The 27,983-nt window shown below is 43.0% G+C and overlaps 1 protein-coding gene across 1 annotated transcript in view; it reads left to right on the top strand.

Moving 5' to 3' along the window:
* The window catches only part of PTPRE (protein tyrosine phosphatase receptor type E), a 91,765-nt gene extending 86,918 nt beyond the window's left edge, over positions 1-4,847 (top strand). Inside the window, exon 20 of the mRNA XM_058029373.1 lies at positions 1,293-4,847. Within this exon, the coding sequence (XP_057885356.1) occupies positions 1,293-1,367 (75 nt within the window). The 3' untranslated portion in view covers positions 1,368-4,847. The remainder of the gene's footprint in view (positions 1-1,292) is intronic.
* Positions 4,848-27,983: the final 23,136 nt, after the last annotated feature.

The following is a 27,983-nucleotide window of genomic DNA, read 5'->3' on the forward strand; positions in this document are numbered from 1 at the left end:
GTTTTAGAGCATGTCTAAAAACGCAATTTGGTTAAATATTCTCTGTCTTCTAGGAACTTGAGGTAGTTAAACTAAACGTATTTTGAGCGTTGCAGGTGATAAAATATATTAAGTAAATGGCTTTCAAGATATTTATCAGTTGTTCTTTCATACCTTAAATTGTGTGGGCATAAATTGGAATCACAGAATGGTTTTGGCTGGAAGAGACCTTAAAACCCATCCCATTCCCACCCCTGCCATGGCAGGGACACTGTCCACCATTTCAGGCTGCTCCAAGCCCCATCCAGCCTGGCCTTGGACACTCCCAGGGATGAGGAGATCTTTGGAAATGTCTCTGACTTGTTTAAAATCTTTAAAGTTTTCTTTCAAGTCAGCTACAACTACTCTTTGAAGCTTAGTCCAGATACTTTTCTCCATTGAGTAACCATAAAAAAAGTTTTTGAGACTTTGCTGAACTTGAAAATACATAAAAATATTGATTTTTTTGATTTCCATAGCAGCTTCCATTCAGCATCTGAAACCTCTTATAAACAACCACCTCAAACCCTTTTTCCAGGGAGATGTTTTCTCCATCCCACAGACAGGAATAAAGGAGATAAAGAAACGGAATTGGATTATCCATGCTCAGGATGAGACAGGGATGGGTGGGACATTGGGAAGGAATTCCTCCCTGGGAGGATGAGGAGGGGCTGGGATGGAATTCCCAGAGAATTTGTGGAGTTTCCTTCGACAGCTGCTGAAGGAAGGGGATGCTTTATCAATAATTCCAAATCTGGGTTTTCCCACATCCCCCACTGGTTCTGTCAGGCAGGTATCCAGAAGGAGAAGAACTGACTTGAAATTAATTCTTAGGCTCTGGAATAAGCGTGATTATCATGTTTTATATTATTTGCTAAAGAAATCCTTCCCTGGGAGGGTGCTGGGATTTGAGGTCCTTTCCAGCCCAAACCATTCTGGGATTTGCTGATTCCCTGATTATCCCTGGGCAGGGCTCAGGAGTTCCTGCTGTGAGCAGCTGGGTTTAAATCAAAAGCCAGGCCTAAGAATTGACTCAGTTTAAGTACCAAGAAGCTCAAGAAGACATTGGAAGCAAAGAGCAAGGATCAGCCTGTGTCTGACCACAGAAAATAAACCATTGGTTTTATTTAAAATAATCACCAGAAATCAGTGCAGACCACTCCTCAGTTACTGCTCCCAGTTAGGATATACTGAATTTACCACTGGCATTTGCAGAATTGAGGTTTTTCAGTGTAACCAAAAGCACATTTTGATCTCCTTTCCTTGTTTTCCAGGAACAGTATGAATTCTGCTACAGAGTGGTACAAGATTTCATCGACATCTTTTCAGATTATGCTAATTTCAAATGAGAATTCTGCCTTATTTTTTAATTTGTCTGTATAAATAGTTGTATATTATGTTAATTTATTCTATGTCACTTGGATTGTTGACTGAACTGTAAATACAACGTTGTGCTGGCTCTAAAAGTTGCATTTGCTGTATAAAGTTGTTTCTTAAATATAAATATCTTCTAAAGTAAACTATATTGTTCCTATACTGTATAGCACTGTAAGATGGGATAGAAATCTTTATTCTAAATAACAAAAAATTAATTCTTGGTTGTTTTTTTTTTAATTTTTCCACTCATAAATATTTATCAAAAGCATCATGTCCCAATTCTTGAATTTTTTGACAGGTGATTTACAGTTCATCCTAAAAAAAAGTGAATTTGGGTGCACATAAACATATTTTGTTCACCAGGAAAATATGTTCACCATGAAAATAGATGTTTATTTTTCCAGGCTGTTTTAAAGAGCCTCCAGGTTTTGTTGGATTTTGTCTTACTGTCCATAGGAAAAAGGCAGTAGAAATACAGATTTGAATTTTTGAATTAACAGAATTTTCAAAGCCCTGTTTATTTTTTTTTTCCAGATATTGTTTAAGTGGAGTTAGAAAGGCAATAATGTGATTTTTAGAATATTTTGCTTATTTGAAAAGTATATTTTGCAGCACCTGAACTTGTCTACTTGAAGAGAAAGGCCAGAAATTAAGGTAAAAGCATCTCTTCTCTATAAACACCTGCATAATTTCCCACTTCTTTAAAATAAGAGATGAACTCTTATTGCTTGATATGACTTAGCAGGATAATTAAGAGGTAAAAATTGGAAAAAAACATTTTATGAACAGTTTAATGCCAGAAACATTGAGTACTGTAGCAGAAGTTCCTCCAGGTTCTTACCCTCCCAGAAATGTTATCAGAAAAGGACTTTCTTAAAGAGGTTTAGAGTTGTGTACAGAGATTTATTTTTATGTAAAGTACTACTGAGAATAGAATTGGTGACAGAAAATATAAATTATTACAGCCCTGGCCAGGGGCTGGAAAATCCCCAAAATCACAGGGCACCCAAATATTGAATAATGACCACATTTATCTCTCTCTCTCTTCCAAAAGCATCTCTGACTTAATGAGCACAAAGGGGTGAATCTGTAATGAATTAAATAACAAATATGCAGCAGTTCTGTAATGAATTAAATAACAAATATGCAGCAGTTCTGTCTCGTCCAGCAGGGCTTTGGCCATGCAGCATCAAACCTCATTTCAAACAAGCAGCTCCACCTGAGCTTTCCCTGCTGCTCTTGCCCTGTTTTATCCCATCCCAGCAGAATCTCCTCGCCCCCTGGAGCAATGCAAGGGATGGGAAGGTGTCCCTGGGTCTCCTTCCATTCCAGCCTGGCTGGAAAAGGTTTGGGATGGGAATTCCTGAGCCCCCAATCCCCACAGAGCCATTGGCTGTTCCTGTCTTCCCATGGCTGCACTCCTGTATTTATTTGTACAGTAAATTATGCACTTCAGAAACGAGATTGGTTAAAGACCAAACCTCACTCGTGAGTCTCTGTGAGAAGAAACACTCAAGGCTGGGTGCTGAAATTGGAGCTGAGGAAGGGCATGGTCCTGAAATTCCATCCAAATGGAAAGAGCCAGAAGAAATTCAGCCTGGAAATTGTACACTGGGGTTCAGTTTGATTTATAGCAAAGGCTCCCCGAGGCTGGAGAATAATGCAAAGGAATTCCCATTTTCTGATCCTCATGTCAGGATCTTTCCAACCATTTAGCCCACATTTGAATAATAATTTGTCAAAATTTGGGGTCCCTGAGGTAAAAACTTGGGGTGAGTTGTGCATGAAGTCAATCTCAGTGCAGGGAGACTCCAAAAGGTTGGAAAATAATGCAAAGGAATTCCCATTTTCTGATCCTGATGTCAGGATCTTTCCAACTACTTAGCCAGCATTTGAATAATAATAATACTACTTTGTCTGTTGGGCAGATTTGTGGGTCCCTGAGGTAAAAAGTGAGGTTGTTTCATGAGGTCAATCTCAGTGCAGGGATACTCCAAAAAATTGGAAAATAATGCAAAGGAATTCCCATTGTATGATCCTGATGTCAGGATCTTTCCAATGATTTAGGGGGCATTTTAATAATAATAATACTACTAATAATAATTTGTCTGTTGGGCAGATTTGTGGATCCCTTTGGTGAAAACTGGAGTTATCTCCTGAAGTCAGTCTCAGTGCAGGGAGATCCAAAAGGTTGGAGGAGTAGGGAATTCCCATGTTACGATCCTGCTGTCGGGATCCCTCTGACCCTTTAGCCTTTGAACAACAATAATTGGTGTGTTGGGCAGATTTTGGGGTCCCTGAGGTAAAACCTCCCTGAGTTGGCCACGAGGTCGATCTGAGTGCAGCAGTGATGGGATGTGAGGGTGTGGGGGTCCCACAGCCCCCAGGAGCTGCAGCACAACTCCCACGGGGTTCCCTAAAGGCTCCTTCCAACCAGGAGCAGGATGGAGTTCAGCTGCAACACCAAATCCCCGGTGGGTACTCGGATTTTAGTTGATAACCAGATTGAGAAATGCCTAAAACAGAATTCAGAGCTCCCAGCTGTAGCTCCATGAAGGTTTTTGTGGAATTTGAGGAGCTCCCTTGGCAGTCACCGCGTGTGCTCGCTGGCCGGAGCTCTGGGGAGGGTCTGGGTGGATTGGAATTTTCCTGTGACTCTCCGTCTGTTGCGTGGAATTCCTTCAAAAGGCCAAATAGTTGGATTGGAAGTGTCCTTCTGATCTATGTGTGCTTTTGGTCACTGTGTGACTTGGACTGTTCATGTGTTCAGAAGGTCCCAGCTCAGCTCAGCGCTGGAGCGTTCGCTTCCCGACGCCCTCGTGCCACCATCCATGGATGCCATGGGTTCCTGTGCCCAAAGCAATCCCTTCAAAGTGCTTGGCTGACTTGGGCCTTAATGAAGAATGCATACTGTAATTAGCAGTGTTTTTTAGGCTATTTTTATGTATTTTTTTAAACTTTTAAAATGAGCCTGACCAGCCCGTGTTCAGTCTTTTGAAATGTTTGCGTTTCCCTCGTCCCATTTTTCATGTAAAGTTACTGGAACTTTTCTGTGTAACCAAAATGTATTTAATTTGTCAAATCTTTATAATATATGTATGTATTATACACTTTCAGCTCTTATTATTTTCTTTTCTTACATTTCTAATTTGATCTTGCTGTGTTTTTAATGCCGGTGAATGTGGCTGAATTATTTGTATATGCAAATTGCAAGATCTAATACATTCTGATGCAAGAAAAAGCTTCCTTTTTATTCTCCACCTGCATTATTTCCTTTAAATCTTTTAATTTCATTCCTGTGTTGTGTGTTCATTTGAATTAAGCATTCTAAAAGAGTTGAAATCCATTATCTAGATAAGTAACTTTTCAGTGTTTATCTGCAGCTGTTTGGGAGTAAAATTCTGATTTATTTTGGGACTGAACATTGTGCATATAAAGGGTGCAGAAACTCATGGAAGCAGTTGGAATCCAGGTCTTCCCAAACTGTCTGGATAAGTAAGATCTGATTAAATAAATATAGTAAAATTAAGTAACTATTTAAATTTAGTAAAATAATCCTGTGGTAAACTGTGGTGTCATACCAAGATAAAAATAGGATCTAAGCTTCCAGCTGTGTCACCAATCATGAATTGAAAGTTCACTCTAATTAACAGCAATTTCTTTATTCATTTTGACAAGTTTTGCATTGGACATCTTGCTAAAATTAACCCAGAATTCCCCTCTGTTGTAACAAGGGGGGAGGTTTGTGTAAAGCAGGAGTAACTGCTCAGGGTTCTGTGTTAATGGCAAATCAAACAGGATTTCTTGCAGCCTGAGTTCTGTTTGACCCTTTTGTGTGTCCCCTGCTCCACCCCACACCTCCCATCTGGGAGATGCCTCTTCAGGGCAGGTAATTCTAGGGTTTTTGTTTTCCACAGTTGTTGGAAAGAACTTTCCTGCATGTCCTTCCTGGGCATTGTTCTAACATTGGCAGGATGGGAGGAAATGGCCTCAAATTGTGCCACAGGAGGTTTGGAAATTAAAATTTCTTCATGGAAAGGGTTTTTAAGCATTGGGAAAATGCCTGGGGCAGTGGTGGAGCCCCATCCTTGGAAGTTTTCAAAAATGTGTGGATGTGGTGTGGAGGACGTGGGTTAGTGGTGAACTGGTTGGTGGTTGGATTTGATCTTTTCCAAACTTAAATCTGATTCTGATTTGCCATTGCATGTAAAAGCTGTTACATTTTTAAATTATCCCAGAGGAGTTGATAAAATATTTTTGATTGGGTGATGTACTTTCATGCAGCTTGTGTGACCACTGGGAGGTAACTGTGTGTGAGGACAGGCAGGTGTGCTCTCAGAAAACAGAAGAATCTCAAATATTTATCAGTTATTAATTAATTGTTGGTTAATTTAAATAAATAGTGATAATTGTAACTGTTGATCACGCAGCAAACATGGGTATTTCCATACTCTAATGGTGATACAGTTGGTTTTATTCCTGCTTTTAAACATTACAAAAAAGATAACATAAAGACCTTCTGGTTCCTTATCTGGTTCTGGTTTTAGAAACTCAACTTTTAGGGAAAAAATGCAATTTAATTGTAAACTGTCCATGGAATAAATTTAGTTTAATGGGATATTTAAACAGTATAAACGAAGGCAGATCACAGAGGTGTTTGCTCTGCACAAATGTCAAGCTCTGTTTTGCCTGATGCAGAAATTGTTGAATTGAGAATTTTCCGGGCCACTGAACTTCTTGGGGAGTGTTCTTCATCTGAGGAATTAAAGGATTAGGATGTAATTTGGATCTTCTGGTGAGAGCTTCCTTCTAATGACTTTTACCCATTTTCTGGGCTGCTTTGCACAGAGGAGGGGAATCACTCCGTCATTAATCGAGTGGACACCTTGCCAAGGAAGTTTTTGTGCAAATAATCCTTTTCACCTGTTTCCATTCATGAGAAACAACTCCAGCATTTTCCTGAATTTTACTGAATTTTCCAACTATCCATAAACACAGAACAGATTATCCAAGCTGGGACTTTTCACCAGCTGGGTGGACAAAAAGCAAGGAAAACTCCCCAGGTGGGAAGAGCTTGAGAAGGAGTTGTGGAGTGTGGGATTCTCCACTTGAGGTTTTTACAGAAATTTGTCCTTCCAAGACCTGAAGGGAAATGATGGAAAAGATGGAGAGGGAATGTTTATGAGAGCATGGAGTGCCAGAGGTAAATGGGATGTTGGGAATTAGGAATTGTTCCCTGGGAGGGTGGGCAGGGCTGAGCCTGGCAAAATCAGGTTCTGTGCATGAAGAGCAGCACTCCAAAATTCCTGGGTGCAATAATGTGCCAGTGAAATAAATTATGGCTTTAAGAGAGAGATTTGTTTCAAAACTTTAAAATTTCAGACTTCTCATCCCTGGCCTTGGCTTTACACAGGGGGAGTAGCCTGAATATTTATTTACTTTATACCCTGCAAAAGCCCTGATTTAGGCAGAGCTTTCACCAGAATTTGTGCTTTTTAAAATAAAAACCACAGCACAAATCTGTAAATGAGCTTCATTCAGTGCTCCCACACCACCTGTTCAACACTTGAATGAATAACTCTGTATGAGGATCCTGATGTGAGAAATTCAAATGCTGATTTTTTAATTCTCTGTCAAGGACTTTCAAGCAATGACTTTATTTTTCTCCTCATTTTTTGACAGTTGACAGTTTTACTTCATGCTGGATTCAGGTGTATTTATCTAAATGAAATGTTTCCAAATTAACCTACCAGCTAATTTAAACCTTGGAGAAAATGTCTTTTTTGGATTTTTTTTCCCTCCTGTAAATCTACTTTGGTAAATATTTGCACAGATGCTGCTCTTGGAGACATTGAAAACCTTTGTTATAATTTGCGTTTTCCTCTAAATATTGCACATCACAAAAGCTGTGGCACCACTGTAAATCATGGCAGAAAATACAATTATTGCCACAGTGCAGGTGTGTTTATTTGTTCGTGCTGTTTGATCACAGGTGGGCTGGCAGAGACTGCAATAAATTCAATTTCTAAGAGTTTTTCTGCTAGAAATTGTTTTTAGATACATCATTCAGGACCTCCAGGAAGGATTTTTTAATACCTGTTAATTAGCAATGGTACCCAATTGGATACCAAATAGAATCCTGATTTTTGTATGGTTTATATCTAAATTAAAGATTGTCCAGTAGCACACAGATTATTATTATTATTATTATTATTATTATTATTATTATTATTATTATTATTATTATTATTATTATTATTATTATTATTATTATTATTATTACTATTATGTCGTTGTTGTTTTGTTGCTGTTATTAATAATGATAATAAATCTGAGCTAAATGAAAGGCCCACCAAAGCTTAGGAAATAGACTTCAAAGTCATTTATTTGAAAAAAAATAACATCTAAAAAGCTGCTTACATCTGACTGTATCACATCTAAAGTCATCACAGCATATAAAATAGTCTTTGAGGCAAGCTAGATAATAAAATAGGAGTAAAATCAAAAGTTCTGCTTTGTAAAAGATCTGAATAGTAGAATTTTATCCCCTGAAGCACAAAAGGCTGGGTGACCTTGTCGTGTATCCCCTTCCCAAGCATCAAACTTGGAATGAAGGTCACACTTCAGATCTCAATAATGCATTGTGGTTGTTGCTGTTATTAATATTGTTATTTTTTTCTTCTGTCTTCAATCACAGATCAACACAGTGTTCATGTTGATTCTTGTCCTCACAGATCCTCAAATTCCAGTCTCAGTAACAAATTCCTGTTTGGGAGCAGAGATGGGGATCAGATTTATATCTAAATGAAGGTAACTAATTTGTGGATTAAAATGGACTTAAAATACTAATTTAACCTTTATTTCTGCTCACTTGCTCCCTTTATTCTTCTCCCCCTCACCTTTGTCATTAATATTATTTTTTTGTGGCTAGTACTATTTTAATCTGATCAAACACAGATGCTGAAATCACTTTATAAAGCCTAAGTGAAGCTGAATTGATATAAAGCGAATCTGGGTGAGTTTTGTTCATCTGGGGAGGTGCAAATTTGGGACCATGGAGCTCCTTGCAAGTCCCCCTCCCTCAGAGAGGGGCTCGATGGGGCTGGACAGGTTCAGGTTCGGGAACAGGTTTAGGTTCAGGTGCAGGTTCAGATATAGGCACAAGTTCAAGTGTAGGTTCAGACACAGATCTAGATAAAGGTTCAGGTACAGGTTCATGTGCAGGTACAGGTGCAGCTATGGACAAAGGTTCAGATACAGACACAGGTACCAGCACAGGTATTTTTTTGGGTACAGGTGTAAGGACAGGTTCACATACAGACTCAGGTACAGGTACAGATTCATGTACAGGTATAGACACAGGTGCAGGTACAAGAACAGGTTTGTGTACTGGTTCATGTACAGGTACAGGTTCAAATTCAGGTACAGGTTCAGATTCAGGTGTGGTCAGAGGTACAGGTAGAAGTTCATGTACAGATACAAGCAGAGGTACAAGCACAGGCTTTGTCAGTGGTACAGGTTCAGGAAAATGTTCAGGTTGGGGCACAGATACAGCTCCAGGCACAGGTACAGATCAGGCACAGGTTCAGGAAGGGGCACAGGTACAAATCAGGTACAGATCCAGGTCCAGGTACAAGCATAGGTGCGGTCACAGGTACAAGCACAGGTTCGGGCCGGGACACTGGTACAGATGCAGGCGCAGGTACAAGCACAGGAGCGATGCCAGCTCCTATTAATTTCTCCGTGTCCGTGCCGGTCTCGCCGTGAGGGACCGGCCGCTCCCGCCGCGGTTCCCGGGCAGCGCCTGAGGCGCGAGCGGCTCCGCGGGGCGGCGCCTCCGTTTGAACTCAAACCGCCCTCGCCGGTCCCCATTGGCTGCGCGGCGCGTCGCGCGCCGCCCCTCCGCCAATTAGAAGCCACCGCGCTCCTTTTCGAATGTTCAACGGTCCGCGCGGTGCGTTCGTTTCTGCTTCCGCCGATCCGGTACGGGGTAAAGCTAAAAGAGTCCCTCTGCCCGGTACCGCTTGTCGCGGCCGGGCGGGCTCGGTGCTGTTCCGCCGCCATGGCTGCTGCCGGCAGACGCGAGCGGTGGCGGCGGCTCCCAGTACATTCGTCTGTGCGGTTCCCGGGGGCTCTGTTTTTGTGCCTGGCGGAGGGATACAGCGGGGCGGAAGGGGGGGACGCAGTGCGAGGGCTCGGGGGCGGCGCGCGCGCGCGCGGGAAGGGCTCAGTCGGCGCCGCGCCGTGCCGGGAGCGCGCGTCGGACGCCGCCACACGGGGCCCCTCAGCGGCCGCCAGCGCTCCGGCTGACCCAGGTACGGGTGTGCCAGCGGGGAGGGGAGTAGGGCCGGGGGGACGCGGCTTTGGGGTGCCGCGAGGAGGTTGGGCTGCCTGACACCCCGCTTCGGTGGCCACCTGCCCTCCCATGGTGGCCCCATGCTATGGCGGCTGTTGCCCTCTTCTCCCCCGGTGTTTACCTGTCCTGTGACCGCCTGAAGCCCGTGCTTATCAATTTCTGCTTCTGCAGCTCGTGTGGCTCGTTTGCCCTGTGGGCGCTTGTGGCTGCCGTGGGCAGGACCCCGAGTGTTTGCGTGCCCTAAAGCCTGAGGGACGGCCGGCTTCCCCTCCGAGTTGTGTCTTGTTATCAACAAGTGTTTTATCGCATGAAACCCACCTAAAAATTACATGAGAGCCTCTCTTAACTGCGTTTAATTGCCTTGTTTTACTGTGCTGATTTCAAATAGAGTGTTAATAAAGGTGCTTCTTTGAGGCTTGCTTGTGGTAGTCGTAGTTATACATTAAACAATTATATGAAAATATATAAGAGGGTATCTTTTTGCGCTGTGGGTTTGGGGTTTTTATGCCAGTTCTGTGCTGTTCCTCCGTCTGTCGCGGTCTGTGCACGATCGCGACAGAGCTCGGGGGCCGCCCCAGCTCCGGCCCCTTCCCAGCTGTTCCGGCCGCTGCTCCCGGGAGCTGCTGCCTCTCCCCTCCTTTTCCAGGAGAATGGAACTACAGTCAGCTGCTCTCTGCTTTAAATTCCCATCTGAGCATTTCCCTTTGGGTAAGAGATTGAAGGATTTAGATTTTGGTGAAGACGAGTGAGTTTTTAAGTTGTTTATGGGACGAAATCTGTCCTGCCCCTGAAGGTTTCCTAGGTTATGATGGGTAACAAAAGTCACCTGAACACCAACATTAGTCTGACAATTTATAAACATATTCATAATTTTTACACAGAAAAACACGTATAAACAGCACTGAGATTTTTCTGCTGTCCATTAGAAAATATCTCCGGTACAAAATAAAGCATACAAATTTACATCAATTTTCTCTCATGAACATGTAAATCATAATTAGGATGAGTAATCTGGGTGTTTTTCATAGGTAAGGTTCCTTAAGTTCGAAGATGCCGCGCTATGGAACAATCGTTGTCATTAAAAGGAATGGGACTGATGGAATTGTTTTTCCTCTCACCTCAACTTCTTGTTTATTTGGAAGGTGAGAATTTGCTTGCATACATTGAAATAATGAGTGATTTCCTACAGATGATGTATTTTAATGCTTATTTACAAAAATAAACCTGTATTTAGGAATGGTGTACAGAGGAGGGAAGGTGATAGTGGACAAGGGTTGATGTAAGAGTAGAAAGTTGAACTTTTTTTTATTACTGCTTTTTGTCCTTTCCTTGCCAGAACTACTTTTATTGATTGATTGATTTTAAATTTATGGCCACAGGAAATCAGGGGAAGGGATTAAAGGTGATAAGACTAACAGCAAGTCAAAAGCATTAGAGATTAGCTTAAGAAAAGGACAGAAAGGAAAAGTCTGTACATTTATGAACATGTTTCAACTCGTTAATAACTTTTAAGAGGGTAGAAATTGTTCTGCAGGTGAGACCAAGGTCCAGTGACCTGTTGGCAGTCTCAGTCAGAAATGTAAGCCTGAGAATGACTTTAACAGCTCATTTTGTGTGAAAATATTCCACAAGTCTCAGGAAACTCTGGAGTAAGTTAATCCCACAGCAGCAGCTGTGCTGTAGTTGTGTCTCAGCTTGTTGTGATCTGCTTTTTTCACTTTGGGCGTTTCCCTTGTTTTCTGATCTCTGATGCTGGAGGAGTGTCAGCTGCTATTTTTTACCAGTTTAAAAAGACCTTGGTAGTTAATTCTCTTTGAATGAGAGACCTCATGCTGCTGTACCATTGCTAACTAAAATATTGGGCAATGCCCCAATTCTGGCAGTGTTTGTGTGGAACTAAGCTGTGTTTCCCCCAGGAAATCAGAATGCGACATCCGCATGCGGCTGCCCTGGGTGTCCAACGAGCACTGCAGGATCGAGGTCAATGAGAACAAGGAGGTGAGTGCTGCTGGTGTCCTGAACGTGCCCTGAGTGCTGCATCCCTGCAGGTCACTCATGGCTTGGTTTGCTTTGCTTTCCAGGCAGTCCTGACCAACCTGAGCTCGGTGAACCCCACGCAGCTGAACGGGGCTTGCTTTGAGCAGCCTGTGCCCCTGAAGCACGGAGATGTGTTAACCATCATCGATCGTTCTTTCAGGTGGGTGCCAGCCTCTTCAGTTATTTAATTCTAGACAATAAACACTGACATTTAGTTCATATTTCTCTGTAAAATCTTATAGGGCTTCATCAGAAGGCAGGATTGCTGAAGTTATCTTTTTATTGCTTATATTACATTAAGCTAAATCAGTAAAGATAGAATTGTTTAGAGACATCATTCTTATTTTGTTTTAGGGTGAAATTTAAAGTTTCTAAAGCCTTTCAAATGGAGATGTATGCACTGTTGGGAGGGGGCAACATTCCTAGGTCATTCCTCTTAATGATCACAACTGAGTCATCAATTATTTGACAAAACATGGTGTTTTAAAATATTTGTTCAGGTTTGAATATCCTCTGCAATCAACACCGAAAAGGAAGCGTTCCAGGTCTCCAAAAGATGAAACTCTGCAGGTAACTTTGTGGCTGTGGGTTTTTTCTTTAGAAATATATTGGTAGTAGTGACATAATTTTATATCTTCTTGTTCTGTTTTCTTATTAAAAGAAATTACACTTTTCTTATTAAAAGTAACTTTTCAGCCCTAAACTGCCCTTCTGTCATAAAATGCAAATCAACTTTCTGATAAGTGCTTTGGAAAATGTAGTAATTTTTAGTCTAAATTTGAGTCAAAAATTTGCCACTGTTTGGTAATAGATAATTCATAATTTATGGTGTTACTAAGACAGAGCTATAAATCTTCCACTGGGTTTGGTAAGGGGAGGTTCAAGTGTTTTCATTCTTATTTTACAGCTGCTTTGACAGCTCAGAATTTAAGTGATAAAACAAGATGAACTTCTCCCTTCTAGGGCCTCAAATGTATTGGCCAATGTTAAATATTGAAAAGTTCAAGGATTTAATTGGAATACTTTAAAGCTTGTTTAGGGTCAGTGCATATTCTCCTATAAATAGGTTTTTTCAATGCCGAATTGAAAGCTGAAGTATAAAATATTTGTTGCTCTGCTGTAATGTTGTACAAATTTACAGGTTCTTCATGTTCAGCAGGTGGCAGAAGTGGAATTATTACCCAAGCAACCTCCAGGAGCTAAAAGTCTTGATGCTTCAGGTTGGTGCCTGTTTTATGAGGGCTTTGTTTGCTTTTGCCCCCTTAACTGCATTTATTATTGGCATCAGAATTGAACCAAAGTTAAAAGAGGGGAGAAAAGGCATTTTAATACTTTCCAATCTGAGAGCACCTTGCGGTGTCAGTGATTATCTCATCATGTTTAAATACTGTGGATTCACCTTGGACATTAAAATTGAATTTGAACTGCTCTGCTGACCTACAGCTACACTTTTTTTCTTAGCAAATATGGCATTATCTCATGCATTCTTTCCTAATGAATAATTGAAAAAGTATAATTTTGAAGGTACACAGTATATATTGAAATGTTTACAGGAACTGCTTCCTGTAGAACCAGAAAAATCCAGAGCTGCTAATTCTGGGTAATTATAACCCATAGACTGCTTAAATGCCAGGACTTTACCTTCCCATCCTTCTTGTCTTAAATAATCCTGATTTTCAGAGAAGGCTCTTTATTATCATTTCTGACTGATTTTTTTGTCCCAGTGAAAAAAGCCCCAGCTGCTTCCAGGTGTTCCATTTCAGTAGATCCTGTCACTGACATCTTTTCATAAAAATCCTTTCTTTAGGATTTTTCCCCATTCTGAGAAGCTGTGGCCTCAGCAACAAAATGTAACCAATGGTTATCTGCTGCTGTGGAATGCAACAGGTGCATCTGGGATTGTGTTTGGATTTACTGACCACTCACAGCAGAGCTGGGTCTCACTCTGTGCTTTATTTATTTATTATAGCCCTTTGTTTATTCATTCCTTTTCTATTCTTAGCTTAGCTAGCTTGTGAGAACCTTCCTTCTATTCCTTTTAGCATAGTAATAATGTAAAATATACCATAAAATAATAAATCAAGCCTTCTGAACATGAGGTCAAGATTCTTGCCTCTCTTCACCCTGAAAAACCCTTGCAAGCTCTGTAACAAGATCCTGGCTGACAAAGAAAGTCTTTGCTGACCTGGATCTTCCCCCTTGGGAGGGAAAATAAGGAATTTTCAATCTGTATTGATGGAACTTTTATTTGTAGTTCTGCAATTTTAAAGTAACTCTGTGTCTGTTTTTGTTTATCTACAAAGAAAGCAAAGCAAATGCTGAGTGTGAAGAAAAAAATGCCAATGAAAAGAAACAAACTCCAGAGAAAAATCTTCCTGAAGCTTTCCCTGTCAAAGTCCAAACACCCAGATCTTCACAGAGAATACATCATGTTCTTAAAAAGCAAAATGAAATGTCTCCCTTTAGTCAACTCTATGAAAGAGTAAAAAATGAGCTGAAAGTTGAAAAACCTCTGCACAGGAGAAGTTCCTCTCAGCAAGCTGCAAAAGGAGACTCTGGGAGTGTTCTGCCAGAACCAAATGCCCCCATTTCATCCCAGAGTTGTCCTTTTGATCTGGGCAGCCTGGCCAAAAGAAACGAATCAGGCAGGATGGAAAATATTGACAAATGTATAATTGTGAAAAGAGAAGAAGAAAACAGCCCAGGGTTTAAGCAGCTGTCAGCTGGGGGGAGAACTCCCAGGAGGAGTTTTACCAGGAGTCCTCAAGGTCCCACTTCAAAGGAGGCGTCAGCAGAGAGCAGTCAGGGTCCATTGCAGGATCCCAAGGGATCGAGGACACCAGGCACTTGCAGAGGTGCTGCAGTTACACCCAGAGCCAGCAAGGAGCCCCACAGCAGCTCGCTGGTGTTGCTGGAGCAGTGCTCCATAGAAAGGTTTGAGTGCCCAGTTCAGAGGGCAGTGTGCATTCCCAGCAGTGCTGCTGCAGCAGCTCCCTGTGTGCTGAGCACACCGACGCCCCCGAGGAGGAGTCCTCGCTCTGCTCCTGTGTCACCTCCCAGAGGGAGCTCTGGAGTGAGCCCTGGCACTCCAAGGACCCCACGGCGTGGGTCACTCAGGCTGAAGCCACTTCCAGAGATCCCAGCTGCAGCTCCAGGGGAAGATCCAGCGTGCAGAATTGAGGACACACAGCTGCCTCTGCCAGAAGAGAAAAGCTTAAAGCCGAGACGAAACAGCAAACAACAAACACCAGGAAAACCTGCCCAGGAGGTGCTGAAGGAAATCTGGGATCAGGCAAACCTGGAGAACTCAGAGGTGGGACATTGTGAAACCCCTGCCTCTCTCTCTGATTCCAAGAGTCCCAGAAGAAGCAGCAGGGAAAGTAAAGAATTCTTGGACAAAAGTGCCCATTCAGAGGCATTGGCTGCAGAGGAGATGTTGGCATCTCCTGCTGGTCACACACCTGGAAGGAAAAGGGGGAGGCAAAGGAGCTCTGGAGGGCTGGCTGAAACAGCACTGCAGGCAAACACTGCTTTGGAGCAGCACAGTTCAGGCAGAAAAGCCAGGGGAGCTCCAGCAGAGCTGGCCATGGGCAGGAGTGACCAAAACCAGGGTTTGGAAGTCCCCAGTGCTACAAGACCTCGGAGACCATCAGGCAGGAGATCTCCTGGAAGTGCTGCTGAGCTGGGAGACACTGAGCCTGGCTCAGAAACCAAAACTTTGGGCCTCTTGTATGGAGAAGACTCAGGTAAATACATTGGATTCCCTACTTGGTTTTTGTATGAGAGAAATTCTGTAGCACTTTCCTAAGAATTCTCCTACTCGGGTAAAATGTACAACCAATTACTGACACTAATTGTAAAATATTTATCATGGAGTTACATTTGACCTTAACAATACCCAGTATGTATAAAATATCCTGGATTTAATCTATTTCCCTTTAAGGTAGGTTTCTCTGAGTTTTGTTTCCAACTTTGAAATGCACAGGAAAGGTTAAAATGCTGCCTTGGATTCTTGAATATCTAAAAATCATTTCAATTGTTCTTTTCAGGCAAGACAAAAAGAATGTCTCAGAAGAGGAAAAGTGATGAAATGCTCCCTCAGGCTTTGGGCAAAAGGAAGAGAGTGTCCTTTGGTGGCCATCTGAGCCCAGAACTCTTTGATAAAAGTTTGCCTCCCAACTCTCCCCTGAAAAGAGGAGCCCTCCCTGCCAGGAGGAGCTTACCCCATGGAAACTCTCCTCGGGCTGTGCTCAAAAAGGCTCAGAGCTTGAAGCACTTGATAGATCAGGTAAATGTTCAGAGTAATCAAGTTGCTGAGTCCATTACTGTCATCAGAATTTAGAGATTCTATTATATATGTATTAATTCAAAATTAGTAGTAATCCTTGTGTGGTGCATGCTGGTGTCACTCATGAGTGTTTGGGGATGCTCAAAGAATCATCAGCTAAAACAGGTTTATTATAAAGTGAAAGTACAACCAGGTTCCCTGACAAGGTCACTCTGCTGCTCTGTGGATAGGTAAAACACACAAGGAAAAATCAGGCTGAAAGTTTAAAATCAATCAATCTGAAACCAAAATGGACAAAAAAAGGTTTAGTTGGTGGCTGAGGATGGATGAAGGGTAAGGATGGGAAAAGATGAGGATCAAAAGTAAGGTAAACCCTCCTGCCTAACTTAGCCCAGACTTGATCACCAGTTTAGGAATCATTTATCATTTCTGAAAAAGTAAAATCCAAGTCTCAGGCAGGGTTTGCCTGCGCTGATCACTTCATTAAAAAGAAGGAAAAATTCTTAATTTACTTTTTTATTTTTTTCCTAGGAAGAGAAAAAGTCACCCAAAAATTGCCCAGGCCAGCAGCCCCCAGGTGCCTCATCCCCTGTCCCAGCCCCCAGAACCCCTGTGGGCTCTCCAGCCCCCTTCAGGAAAGGGCGATTCTCCATCTCCCAGCCCCCCTCTCCACTCCCAACTGCAGAGGAGAAGGATGCTGGCACACAAGGCTTGGATCCCGAGGGGAAGAGTGGTGCCCAAGGGAGAACCCCCAGATCTTCTGCTGATGCCAAAGGCTCGGGGGCAGGGACACCTGCCAGGTCAGCCAGAGGTGCCCAGCTGTGCCTGAGGGGCTCTGCCAGGAGGAGCAGAGGTGGGGCTGTGGCTGTCATCAGTGCCAAGAGGAGAAGTGGTGCCTCCAGTGCCAATTTATTAGGTTGGTTTCAATAGTTAATTTATAATACTCACTTTCATGCTTTAAAATACAGGAACCACACTGGAAATTACTTGTTAGGTTGTGCAGAGACCACCAGGTAATTGGTGAATCTTCTGAAATCTGCTGGCCTTACTGGAAGTGCAAAGTGTTGCAATTTTTTTGTCCATAAAGCACATTCATTAAAGCATCTATGAACATAATTAAACACGGATATTAATGTTCAGAAGTTTTTAAATGGTAAAATTAACATTCTCTTTGCAAGGTTATAGTCATGATCTTTAAAATCTGTCAAGTTCAAGTAGTGTTAAACTAAACAATGTTTATCACATCACTTTTGTTTTGAGAAACTTCACCTTTCATAGCAATGCAGCTTCACTTTGGTTATTTTGTGCCTTTTTATACAAGGCTCAGGAATAATGGAGTTATTGTCAAGGAACTGGGCTGTATTGAACTGCTCAAAGTGATACTTAGGTGATAGAAATAAGAAATAAGATCATAACTGGGTGTTACTTTCAAATCCTCAGAATTCCCAGTGTTGAGCACTGATTGGAAATAGTATTGACAGCATTGGAAACTGTAATAGTGGAGTTCTGGTTCTTCAGGTTTTGACTTTTGAATAAACTTTGAAGTAGGGTGTATTTCTCACCTGTTTTCAGCAGTTAAATCAGTTTGACAAAGTCCAATTCCCCATTCACCCAGGAATTTTATTACTTTATTATTCTGTCCATTTTAATGGCAGCAGAGCTCTTGACAAATACCAGTGGCATTCCATTTCTCACCACCTCTGTCATGTGCTTTTTAATATCACTAATATGAAAAGAACATCACAGCTCTTAAAAATCTCAGATCCAAAGTAAAACTGTTTCCAGAGCTTTTTCAGGTAATTTCCTGGATGCTTGGCATATTCCCCTGCATCCTGCACACCCTGGCAATGTCAGCTCTTCAAAGTTCTTTTTATTTACAGACTGACATAGCAATTCTGACAAGAGAATAACAGCATCCTTTTCTTGGATGGGAAAGGAACAGCATTCCCCTTTTTATCTGTTTTAAAAAGTCATTTCTTTTATATGATCCCTTTGTTCTGATAGCTTTTTTTCCTGAAGTAAACCAGGCAGGTGTCCTACAACTTCCAGCTTCATTTATTCCACAGCTGTAACTCCCTGCTCCCTCTGCTGTGTACAGAATGATGCTGTGGTGAAGATAACCTTGCTGTGGGAATTTTGGGAGTGTGTCACAAGGAGAAAGTGATACAAGAAAAATTATGGGAAGGCTGTATAGATCTAAATTCAGGATAAATAACTGAAATTCCTCAGGAAGGTGGAAAAGAAACTTCACTTTTAAATCTCACCAGAGTAAAGCTCATCTATAATGAACAAGGCTGAAAAGCTCATGGCAAGTTTCTGTTGGGAAAAATGAGTTCCTTGCAAAAGAGAGAGGAAGGAACTGGGTCAGTGTTCAGCTGTAGGATCTGAGCTGTGTTTGACACTGTGTGAAGCTCATTGTTTTGGTGTGGAAACCTCACTGGGTACTTGGAGTCTCCCTAAAGTTCAGCTGAAATTGGATTTTCAAATTGAGAATATTTCAGAGAACACTTCAGCTGTTACCAGATTAATAACAACCACTTTCCTCTGCCAGACTGCAGAAAATGTATTGGAATCATAAAGAAATAATTATGAACTTCCATTTACACAGCTGAGAGTTAAATTGGTTCTTTCTCCTTTTCTTCCAGTTGCAAAATCTTGGGCAGAAGTGGTAAAACTGGGAGTTGCGAGACCACAGCCAAAGACTGCTAAAAAAACTGTCCGTAAAGGAAAAGCCCTGAAGAGATTAAACCACCCACCAAAGGTATCCTTCTCTTTCTTGTGTTGCTTTGTTTTATTTTCTTGCATATCCACCAAGCAGCTTGGATGGATTTTGACTGAGAAGCTGAGCTCTTGGTGTGATATAAAATGGGAGTTGATGTCTCCCACAGCATGTGGGAAATGGAGGTTTTTACAAAAATAATCACAGAATTAATAGGGTTGGAAACGACCTCAAAGATCTTGGAATCCAAGCTCTGATCATAAAAATCAGGCAGGACCTGCCTTTCCTGAACTCAGGCTGGCTGGACCTTCCAGCCCTCATCCTGCAGCCTTCTGGAACCTCCCAGTTACCATAAATAAATTATGGAAGGAGCTTGGCCGCCTCTTCCACCATGAATCTTTGCTTAATAACTTTTTTCTTTTCCCTCTGCAGACTCCAGAGAGGAAAATAAAAGGTCACTTCAGCACAGGTCATGCAGAGTCACCTGCTACCATAGTTGTAGGTAGAGCTTATTCCACCACAGTCAGGTCAGCTGGGCAGGTCCCTAAAGTGGTAAAAAATCCCAAGCTGAAGCTAAACATGGACATGGATGAAAGTTTCACAGGTGAGATTTCAAAGTCTGTTGCTTCATCTGCCTGCTGTGCAGTTCTTTTGTCAAAACCTCTGCTCATTTCCCCAAATGTCATTTCTAGGGGTGCCTGAAATGTTCCAAACGCCAAAAACTCAGGGAGGAAGAACGCTTCCTTTGGCTGCTGCTCAGAATGCTGATGTTACACCCCCGTGGGTTGCAGGGGACATTTCTGACTTGCAGACTCCTGAGGAATCTGGTAGGTTTGGTATTTTAAAAAAAGAATATTGAGGTATATTATGGGTTAGCAGCAGTCTCAGCCAAGCAGATGTAACTGAGGTGAAGCATCCAGCAACCCCTGAGAGGAACCACTGAGATTTATCAGGTATTAAAAGAAAATGTAGTTCCAGGTAGTTTCTGAGTAGGATATTTTATTATTCATTGTGTTTGGTGTGGAACTTCAGGCTGCTGATGAGACATTCAGACACTGAATGCCCAATGCACGTGTTTGGATTTTGATTTCTAGAAGGGTCTATTTGAATTTGAATTGGAATTTTTTTATTATGCACCAATTAAAATGCTTGGATTTTCTGCTTAATTTATTTTCCAAATGACATAAGTCTACTGCTTATTTCAGGAGAGATGCTGGTGTCACCATTAAATAATTCAGATGCTTCAGAGCAGAAGCAAGAGAGTCCAGGCATATTCCACCTTCTGAGAGAGGAGTCATCTCCATCTATGTTTGATGAAACAGCCACAAAAACTCCTGAAAAGAGAAAAGCTGTGCACAAAGATACCGTGGGTAGTTTGGCAGTAACTCCAGCAAAACCAGCATCTCTGGTGAAGTCAGCAGGTAAAAGGAGGACTCCAAAGCAGAAAGTGGAGCCACTTGAGGTCATGTCAAGCAAAAGGAAGATTTTAAGGACCCCTGAGCAAAGGTCAGAACCAGGAGAGGTTTTGTCAGGTATCAAGAGACTCATGAAGACCCCAAGGCAGAAGTCTGAGCCTGTAGAGGTTCTGTCAGGCATCAAACACCTCTGGAAGACCCCAGACCAGAAATTGGAGCCTACAGAGGTTTTGTCAGGCATCAAACACCTCTTGAAAACCCCAAAGCAGAAACTGGAGCCTGTAGTGGTTCTGTCAGGCATCAAGCAGCTCTTGAAGACCCCAGATCAGGAGTTGGAGCCTGTAGAGGTTTTGTCAGGCACCAAGCACCTCTTGAAAACCCCAGATCAGAAGTTGGAGCCTGTAGAGGTTTTGTCAGGCATCAGACAGCTCTTGAAGACCCCAAAGCAGAAGTTGGAGCCTGCAGAGGTTCTTTCAGGCATCAAGCAGCTCTTGAAGACCCCAGATGAGAAGTTGGAACCTGTAGAGGTTTTGTCGGGTACCAAGCACCTCTTGAAAACCCCAGATCAGAAACTGGAGCCTGTAGTGGTTCTGTCAGGCATCAAGCAGCTCTTGAAAACCCCAGATCAGAAACTGGAGCCTGTAGTGGTTCTGTCAGGCATCAAGCAGCTCTTGAAGACCCCAGATCAGGAGTTGGAACCTGTAGAGGTTTTGTCAGGCACCAAGCACCTCTTGAAAACCCCAGATGAGAAGTTGGAGCCTGCAGAGGTTCTGTCAGGCATCAAGCAGCTCTTGAAGACCCCAAAGCAGAAGGTGGAGCCTGCAGAGGTTCTTTCAGGCATCAAGCACCTCTTGAAGACTCCAGATGAGAAGTTGGAACCTCTAGAGGTTTTGTCAGGCACCAAGCACCTCTTGAAAACCCCAGATCAGAAGTTGGAGCCTGTAGAGGTTTTGTCAGGCATCAAGCAGCTCTTGAAGACCCCAAAGCAGAAGTTGAAGCCTGCAGAGGTTCTTTCAGGCATCAAGCAGCTCTTGAAGACCCCAAAGCAGAAACTGCAGCCTGTAGAGGCTTTGTCAGGCATCAAGCATCTCATGAGGACCCCAAAACAGAAACTGCAGCCTGTAGAGGTTCTGCCAGATATCAAGCACCTCTTGAAAACCCCGAAGCAGAAGTTGGAGCCTGTGGAGGCCTTGTCAGGCATCAAGCGCCTCATGAGGACCCCACGGCGGAAGGCAGAGCCACTGGAGGACCTGTCAGGCATTAAGCAGCTCCTGAGGACCCCTCAGCAAGAGCTGGAAGCAGTCACAGACGAAATTGCCTTGAAAAGGTTGCTGGAGACTCCAGCAGAGAGCAAGCAAGCAGTGAAAGCTGTGCCAGGTGAGACTTCAGCCAGGAAAAGGCCAAAGCTGAGATCCCAGCCCGTGGAGGACATGGTTGGCGTCAGCCGCATTTTCCAGACACCGAAGGAGAAGGCGCAGCCTGTGGAAAACATGTTTGGGATTCAGAGATTGCTGAAGTCTCCTAAAGAGAAATATCAACCAGTTGAGGATTTTGTGGGGCTGCAGAGGCTCATGGCAGAACCCAGGCAGAAATCTTCTGATTCTGAAGTGGACTACGCTGGTGTGACTGAAATGTTTGGTACCCCAGAGGAAATGAAGGTAAAATGCTTCAGCTTTTGGAAGGGATGTTTTTAGATTTTGAAACTTGTGGCTGAAATGAATTTAGGCTTCCTAGTATGATACTTTCCATCTTGCAACATTTTATAGGGACAGCTGCATTTGTGTGTGTTAAAATGGATTTATTTGAAAGGACCTGTCACAAATGAGTGTTTTAAGGTTGTTTAGGTATCATTAAAAACAGGCTTAATATTAAAGTGACATTCCCAGCATCTCATTCACCATTCCACACTGACCATTGCAGGTAGGAGAAGTGAAGTTCTGCAGTCAGTGGGTCAGGGCTGGTGATGTCTGTGCCCAGCCTGGTTTGTTCTGGTGCTGCTTTTTATTGTGACAAGACTCTTGATCCTCAGTGGAGATGTCTGGCATCACTGCCAGTATCATTTCCTGAAAAAATTATTTTGATTCTCACGTTCCATAGGTAAAATGCTGAGTATCCCTGGGCTCAGTGCTTAGAACTACAATGAAACACTACAGAACACTCAATTTCTCTTCAGTACCCCAAATTCCCTTTGAGCACTCATTTAGGCACTTCTAAACCTCTCCACAGTGTTGTCTTTCACTTGAGATGGCAAGAATTGAATTTGATATGTTTATGGGTTTATATCACATAAATGGATGCATTTATAAGACTAATTGATTTAATTTGTAAAGAAAAGGGTTTCACAAGCATTTTTATAAACATTGCTGTACACTCATCTGGCATTGGTTGGCTCCAAGTTCTTGTCCTGTCAGACACACATTTATTGGTTTTTTTTATTCCTTTAGGTCAGATCAGTAAATGTTATGGATTCTCAGGGAGAAATTTCACCTCCTGGTTCTAATTCCAATCATAAACATGGTAAGGACAAATATTTTGCTTAGAGGAATAATGAATATATAAAATCATAAATGTTACCATGAAATTCAAATGTTGTTCAAACCTCTCTCAGTGAGCCCAGCTATTTCCTGAGCTAAGATATTTTTTTCCCTTTGACCTATTCAAATAAATTAAACAACTTCAGTCAGAAGCCTGGCCTTTAATCTAGGAATTTGTTAAATATTTCTTTATTTGTTGTATGATTTGTTTGAGCAAGATGGTTCTGTGAGGGAAATGGGAATACACAGATACTTTGATCAGGCACAGGAATGTCTAATTCTTGCTTGTGCTCTTTGCCCTGCTCTAGAAGAGAAAGGAGAAGTTTCCCAAGGTGAAGATTCCCAACAGAAGGACTCAGCTGGTGAAGAGCAGCCTACCCAGAGAGCCAGAAGGGGCAGGAGGGCTGTGCCTCCTGCTGCAGCAAAGCCAAGTGAAAATGGTGTGAGTTCAAAGGAGTTGCCAAGTCCTGACACCCAAGAGGAGATGGGAGTGATCACACCTGAAAACAAGGGAAGAGCAAGGAGGACGAGGCGTTGCATACAAGAAGTTGTTCCAAAGTGCCCTGATCAGGAAGGGCTTGACATTGTTTCATCTGTGGAACCACCTGGAGCTGCTCAGAGAGCAGGGAGAGGTAAAAGGAAAGAGCTGAAGGAGTTAAAACCTCCAAATGAACATCTGGAGTCTTGTGTGGAAGATTCCTCAGTGCTACAAAAAGCACCTGCAGATACCAAACAGAGTTTGCAGGAGTGTGGCACCAGTGAGACTGAAGGTGATCCAGGCACAAAGACAGGAGCTGGAAACGTTCAGAGTGAAATGTGGCAGCTGCAAACAGGTTTAAATAACCCTGATAGCAAAGCTGCAGACAGTGGGATGGAGGACAGTGGGGAAGTGCTCCTGTCACCGAGGAGGAGGCGCAGAGGAGTGGAGAACACAGAGCCAGTGATTCCACCAAGGAGAGGGAGACGAGCAAGGAATGACCAAGGTAAAGCAGCTTCTCCAGGAGACCTTCATGGAACAACCAGAAAGCTTCGTAAAGACCCATCCCCAAAGGTTTCACAGAGACAGGAGCAGCATTGTGACAAAGCTCCTGAGGCTGTCACTGCACAGGAATCTGAAAATGGCACTAAACTTGAACTAGAGGCAACAGACAGAAGAGTTAAGTCTCTCAGAAGTACTAGAAACAGAAAGCACTCAGCTGAAATAAAAGCAGACACTGGTGGGGTCGCACTTGAAAATACACAAAACGTTCAGAAAACTGAGGAAACATCAACTGAAACTGATGCTGAAACACAATCCCACGTGAAAAATATGATGAAAGGATCTCAGGGATATGAAACAGAAAATGCTCAGGAAAATACAACAGAGGCAGCTCGAAGATTAAAGGCAGAGTCACCTTCTGCAGAGACAAACAAAATGCCAGTCAGTGCTCAGAACGTGGAAGCAAACAGGGCTAGAAACAGGAGAGGCAAAAAAGACTCTTTGGAGCAAAAAACTGAGGAATTTACGGAAAATGTGAACAGCCTAAAACCAATTGCTCCCAAACGTAAGTCAGAAGTGGATGAGCCTTCTCTGCAGGATGCTGTGGGCTCTGTTTGTGGCAGTGCAGCCCAGGGCAGGGAGGAGCAGCCCGGCCCAGGTGCCCCATCAGGCCCTGCTGCAGACAGTGCCAGTCCTGCTCAGGGCACTCGGAGGAGGACTAGGAATGAACGGGGAATGCTTAAAGCAGAGCAAACCAAAACCCTGCAGGGCAATCCAGCACAAAAGAATGCAGTGGTGCCTAGAAGAGAAAGAGGTAAAAAAGTTAATTTTCAGCTTGAAGAAAGCAGTTCCAAAGCAACTGAAGGAAAAAGCTTACCTGAGGGTGATGAAGGGGTGACTGACAAAGATAATCAACATGAGAGTTCCGAAATTCCTCCTTCACAGGGAAGGAGGAGCAGGAGAAAGCAACCTGATTCCATCCCACAGAAAGCTAGTCCTGCTTTTATGGAAAAACCAACATCAAGTGCAGATGATGGGCGAGATGAGGCTGCTGTGCAGGAGGCAGGGTCAGCTTTGGGAGCAGAGGACAATGCGCCCCGGCGGGGCCGGAGCCGCGAGGCGGCCGCAGCCTCACAGAGCAGATCTCCCTCTGTCAGAACCAGGCGTGGGCTGCTCCTGGAAGGTGGTGCCCAACAGGTGGCACAGAGAGAAGAGGAAAATGCAGCTCTGGGGAAGAAAACTCTACAGGCAAAAGGGAATGCACCAGCAAGGGACAGAAGGAAAAAGACGGATCCAGCAGCAGAGGCAAGTAGTCCGACTCCTCTCCTGGGAAAATGTGCCCTGTCAGAGACTCAAGATGAAGGTACTCAGGAAGAACCAAGTGTGCCTTTGGAAGCACTGTCCTGTGCCAAGGAGAGGGCACCAGGAAGGGGCAGAAGGAAAGAAGCTGCTCTGGCATCAAACACAAGCAATTCCATCTCTCTTCGAGGGAAGCGCAGGTTGGCCGCAGGTGATGGAGAAGAAGCTCCCACAGAAGAGCAGAATGTTCCCTTAGAAACTTGTGATCCATCTGGAAGGGAAAATCAACTGAGAAGAGGGAGGAGGAAGGAAATTGCCCCCTTGGTAGAAGCCAAAAGTTCTGTTCAGGGAAACCAGGTCCTGTCAAAACAAAGTGGTAGGAGAAATAACAGCAGGGAAGTTAAACAGAATTTGGACAATTCTTCCCAAGAAAATTTGGAGCTTGTAAAAGAGAGCTCGAGGCAAGCAGCCACTTCACTGGCTCTTAGTCCCACCTCACTTCAGGGTTTGCCAGAAGATGGTAAAGATAGAATTCCTGAAGAAAAAAGTAAAGTTTTGGACACAGCTCCACCTGCAAAAGAAAATCCATCAAGAGTGGGCAGGAAGAAAACAACTTCTTCCACTTCTGAAGAAACAATTTCCACTTCTCTCAGGGGAAAACCCAGCCTGCCCAGAGGCAGAGGTCAGAAGAGGGTTCTTCAAGAAAGTGAAGATGCATCTCCAGAAGATGCCCCACGCCAAGGAAGAACAAGGCAGTTGAGAAGCAATAGGAGGAAGGTGGAGGTGTCAGAGGCAGCTGCTTCTGCTTCTCCCCACAAAAGCAGTGACTTGGCAGGAAATGGCAGCGCTCTGGGAGCTCAGGATTTGAGTGGAGCTCCCGCTGGTTCTGAAGAGACTCAGGCAGGACAAGGCCAGGAGGGTGCCCCTGCTCCACAGGCAGCTCCCCCCTCTCGCAGGAGGAGGTGCCAGCTGCCAGCAGAGGATGTGCCAGCCAAAAAACTAAAACCAGGTGAGGCAAGGCTTGGCTTTCTCTTTAAGGTTGGCTGAGTTTGTGATGGACAAATCCCAGCTCCCTCAGCTGCTCCTGGGGCTGTCCCAGCTCCATTCCCTTCCCTGTTCACTCCCCAGCCCCTCCATGTCCCTCCTGAGCTGAGGGACCCAACCTGGGCCCGGCCCAGAGCAGGGCACAGTCACTGCCCTGTCCTGCTGCCACCTAAGATGTGCCCTGGAGTTTTCAGCTTAACTTAAAAACTCCCAATTAGAAAATATTATCAAATGAGTGCCTTGAAGGAGAAATGGCAGCAGCTCTGTAGTGCTACAGCAAGGAATTGCCTGCCATGAAACTTGCTCTGTTTTCATTTTTGCAGGACTTTGGTGTTGGTTCTGTTTTAGTTTCACATAGCAGTGGAAGGAATTTTAGCTAAAATGGCAGCTAATTGGTTTTGGTGCTCTCATTAATGTTAACCTACTTTCAGAAATAGCTGTGAATCCTCAGGGATCCAACTTCAAGGATATTGGATGTGCAGAAGTGTGGGGTTGGTATCTGCTTTGTTGGATTCAGAGCTGTAATCTTTGCAGTGTTGTCACTGGGGACATTTCCTTTCCAAACAACGGAGGTGAAGATGGAATTTTGTGGGGAATGTTTGATTGATGATACAAATTGACATTTTTGTTCCATGTGCAAATAGGGAACGATGAAAATGGGTCTCTCCAAAGAGGAAGAAGAAACAAAACTAAACCTGGAGGAGAGGATGCAAGGGCAGCTCAGAGCACTGGAGGGATGGAGAGGAGGACAAGATCCAGCACAAGAACAAGGAAATAGCCCTAGGAGTCCCAGAACCAGTTTTTAAATCAATTCAGTAATTCCAATTACAGGTCTTTTTAATGTGAATTGATGTGCACTCTGATTTTAAGCTAAGACTTGGTAATTACATGGTTGCTTTGCAAAATATATTTCTTAATGTGCCTACAGATAGAAAGTAGATATTTCTTTAGTGGCTTTGCCAATATGTGGTGGTTCCTAAACCATGGGGTGCTTGTGCAAAGCTGCAAACATAAATTCCATTTTGTTTATCAGTGTTTCTGCCCTTTTTCCTGTTGATCAGTACAACAATCAGGAAGCTAAAGCTATTTTCTGCTGAAATTTTCCTATGCTTAAGTTTTATTTTTCGTTGAAGTTCTGTAAATATTCTTAAAAAAATGTATTAGTAGAAGTATTATGCTAAATTTTTAATAAGTTTTTTAAAAAAATTCAATTTGTATTGAAAAGTGCAGGTTCTGAAGTCATTAAACTTGTAAACACTGGCACTTGTGTGGTTTTTTGGGTTTAAGAATGCTTAAGAATAATTGCTGCTGTCTTACGTGTTCATTTCTGAGGTTCATCCTCTGATTGATGTGGTTTGCAGACAGAATTTTTAGGACTTTTTACAGATAATTTGTCTTCAAGACTGGGGGCTTCTGAAATGCTCAGAAACAGAGAAAATTCAGCCTGGGCATCAAATTTGTGTGCAGTTTCTAGAGCTGATTTAAAATCCTTTGTGTATGTGGTGTGTGAGGGGTTGGGGATGGTTCTGCAGCAGAGCAGTTGGAACTGGAATTGTTCAGGTTGGAAAAGACCCTAAGACTCCAAACCTCAAAACTAATTTAATAATATGATTTTTTTTTTATCTAGGTTGGATTTTTTTTGTCTGTTTTTTATCATATGAAATATGCTGTACCCATATCCACAGAGGGTTTTTATTGAATTATAATGCAGTTTTATTTTAAAATCACTTTATTCTAGTTTGAAAAGTGCAGTATGTCCATACATCCAGGGTTGCTCCATCCCAGGTGCAGAATCTGCTGCTTTCCCTTGAACTTCACGTGGTTAAATGTGAGAACTGGGATACTCTATGGTGAGGGGGTCTTTTGGTTTGGTTTGGGTTTTTTGTGGCTTTTTTTAAACCCTGTTTCCCAAACATG

The sequence above is a fragment of the Melospiza georgiana genome, chromosome 8 (assembly GCF_028018845.1).
Source record: "Melospiza georgiana isolate bMelGeo1 chromosome 8, bMelGeo1.pri, whole genome shotgun sequence".
Taxonomy (NCBI): domain Eukaryota; kingdom Metazoa; phylum Chordata; class Aves; order Passeriformes; family Passerellidae; genus Melospiza; species Melospiza georgiana.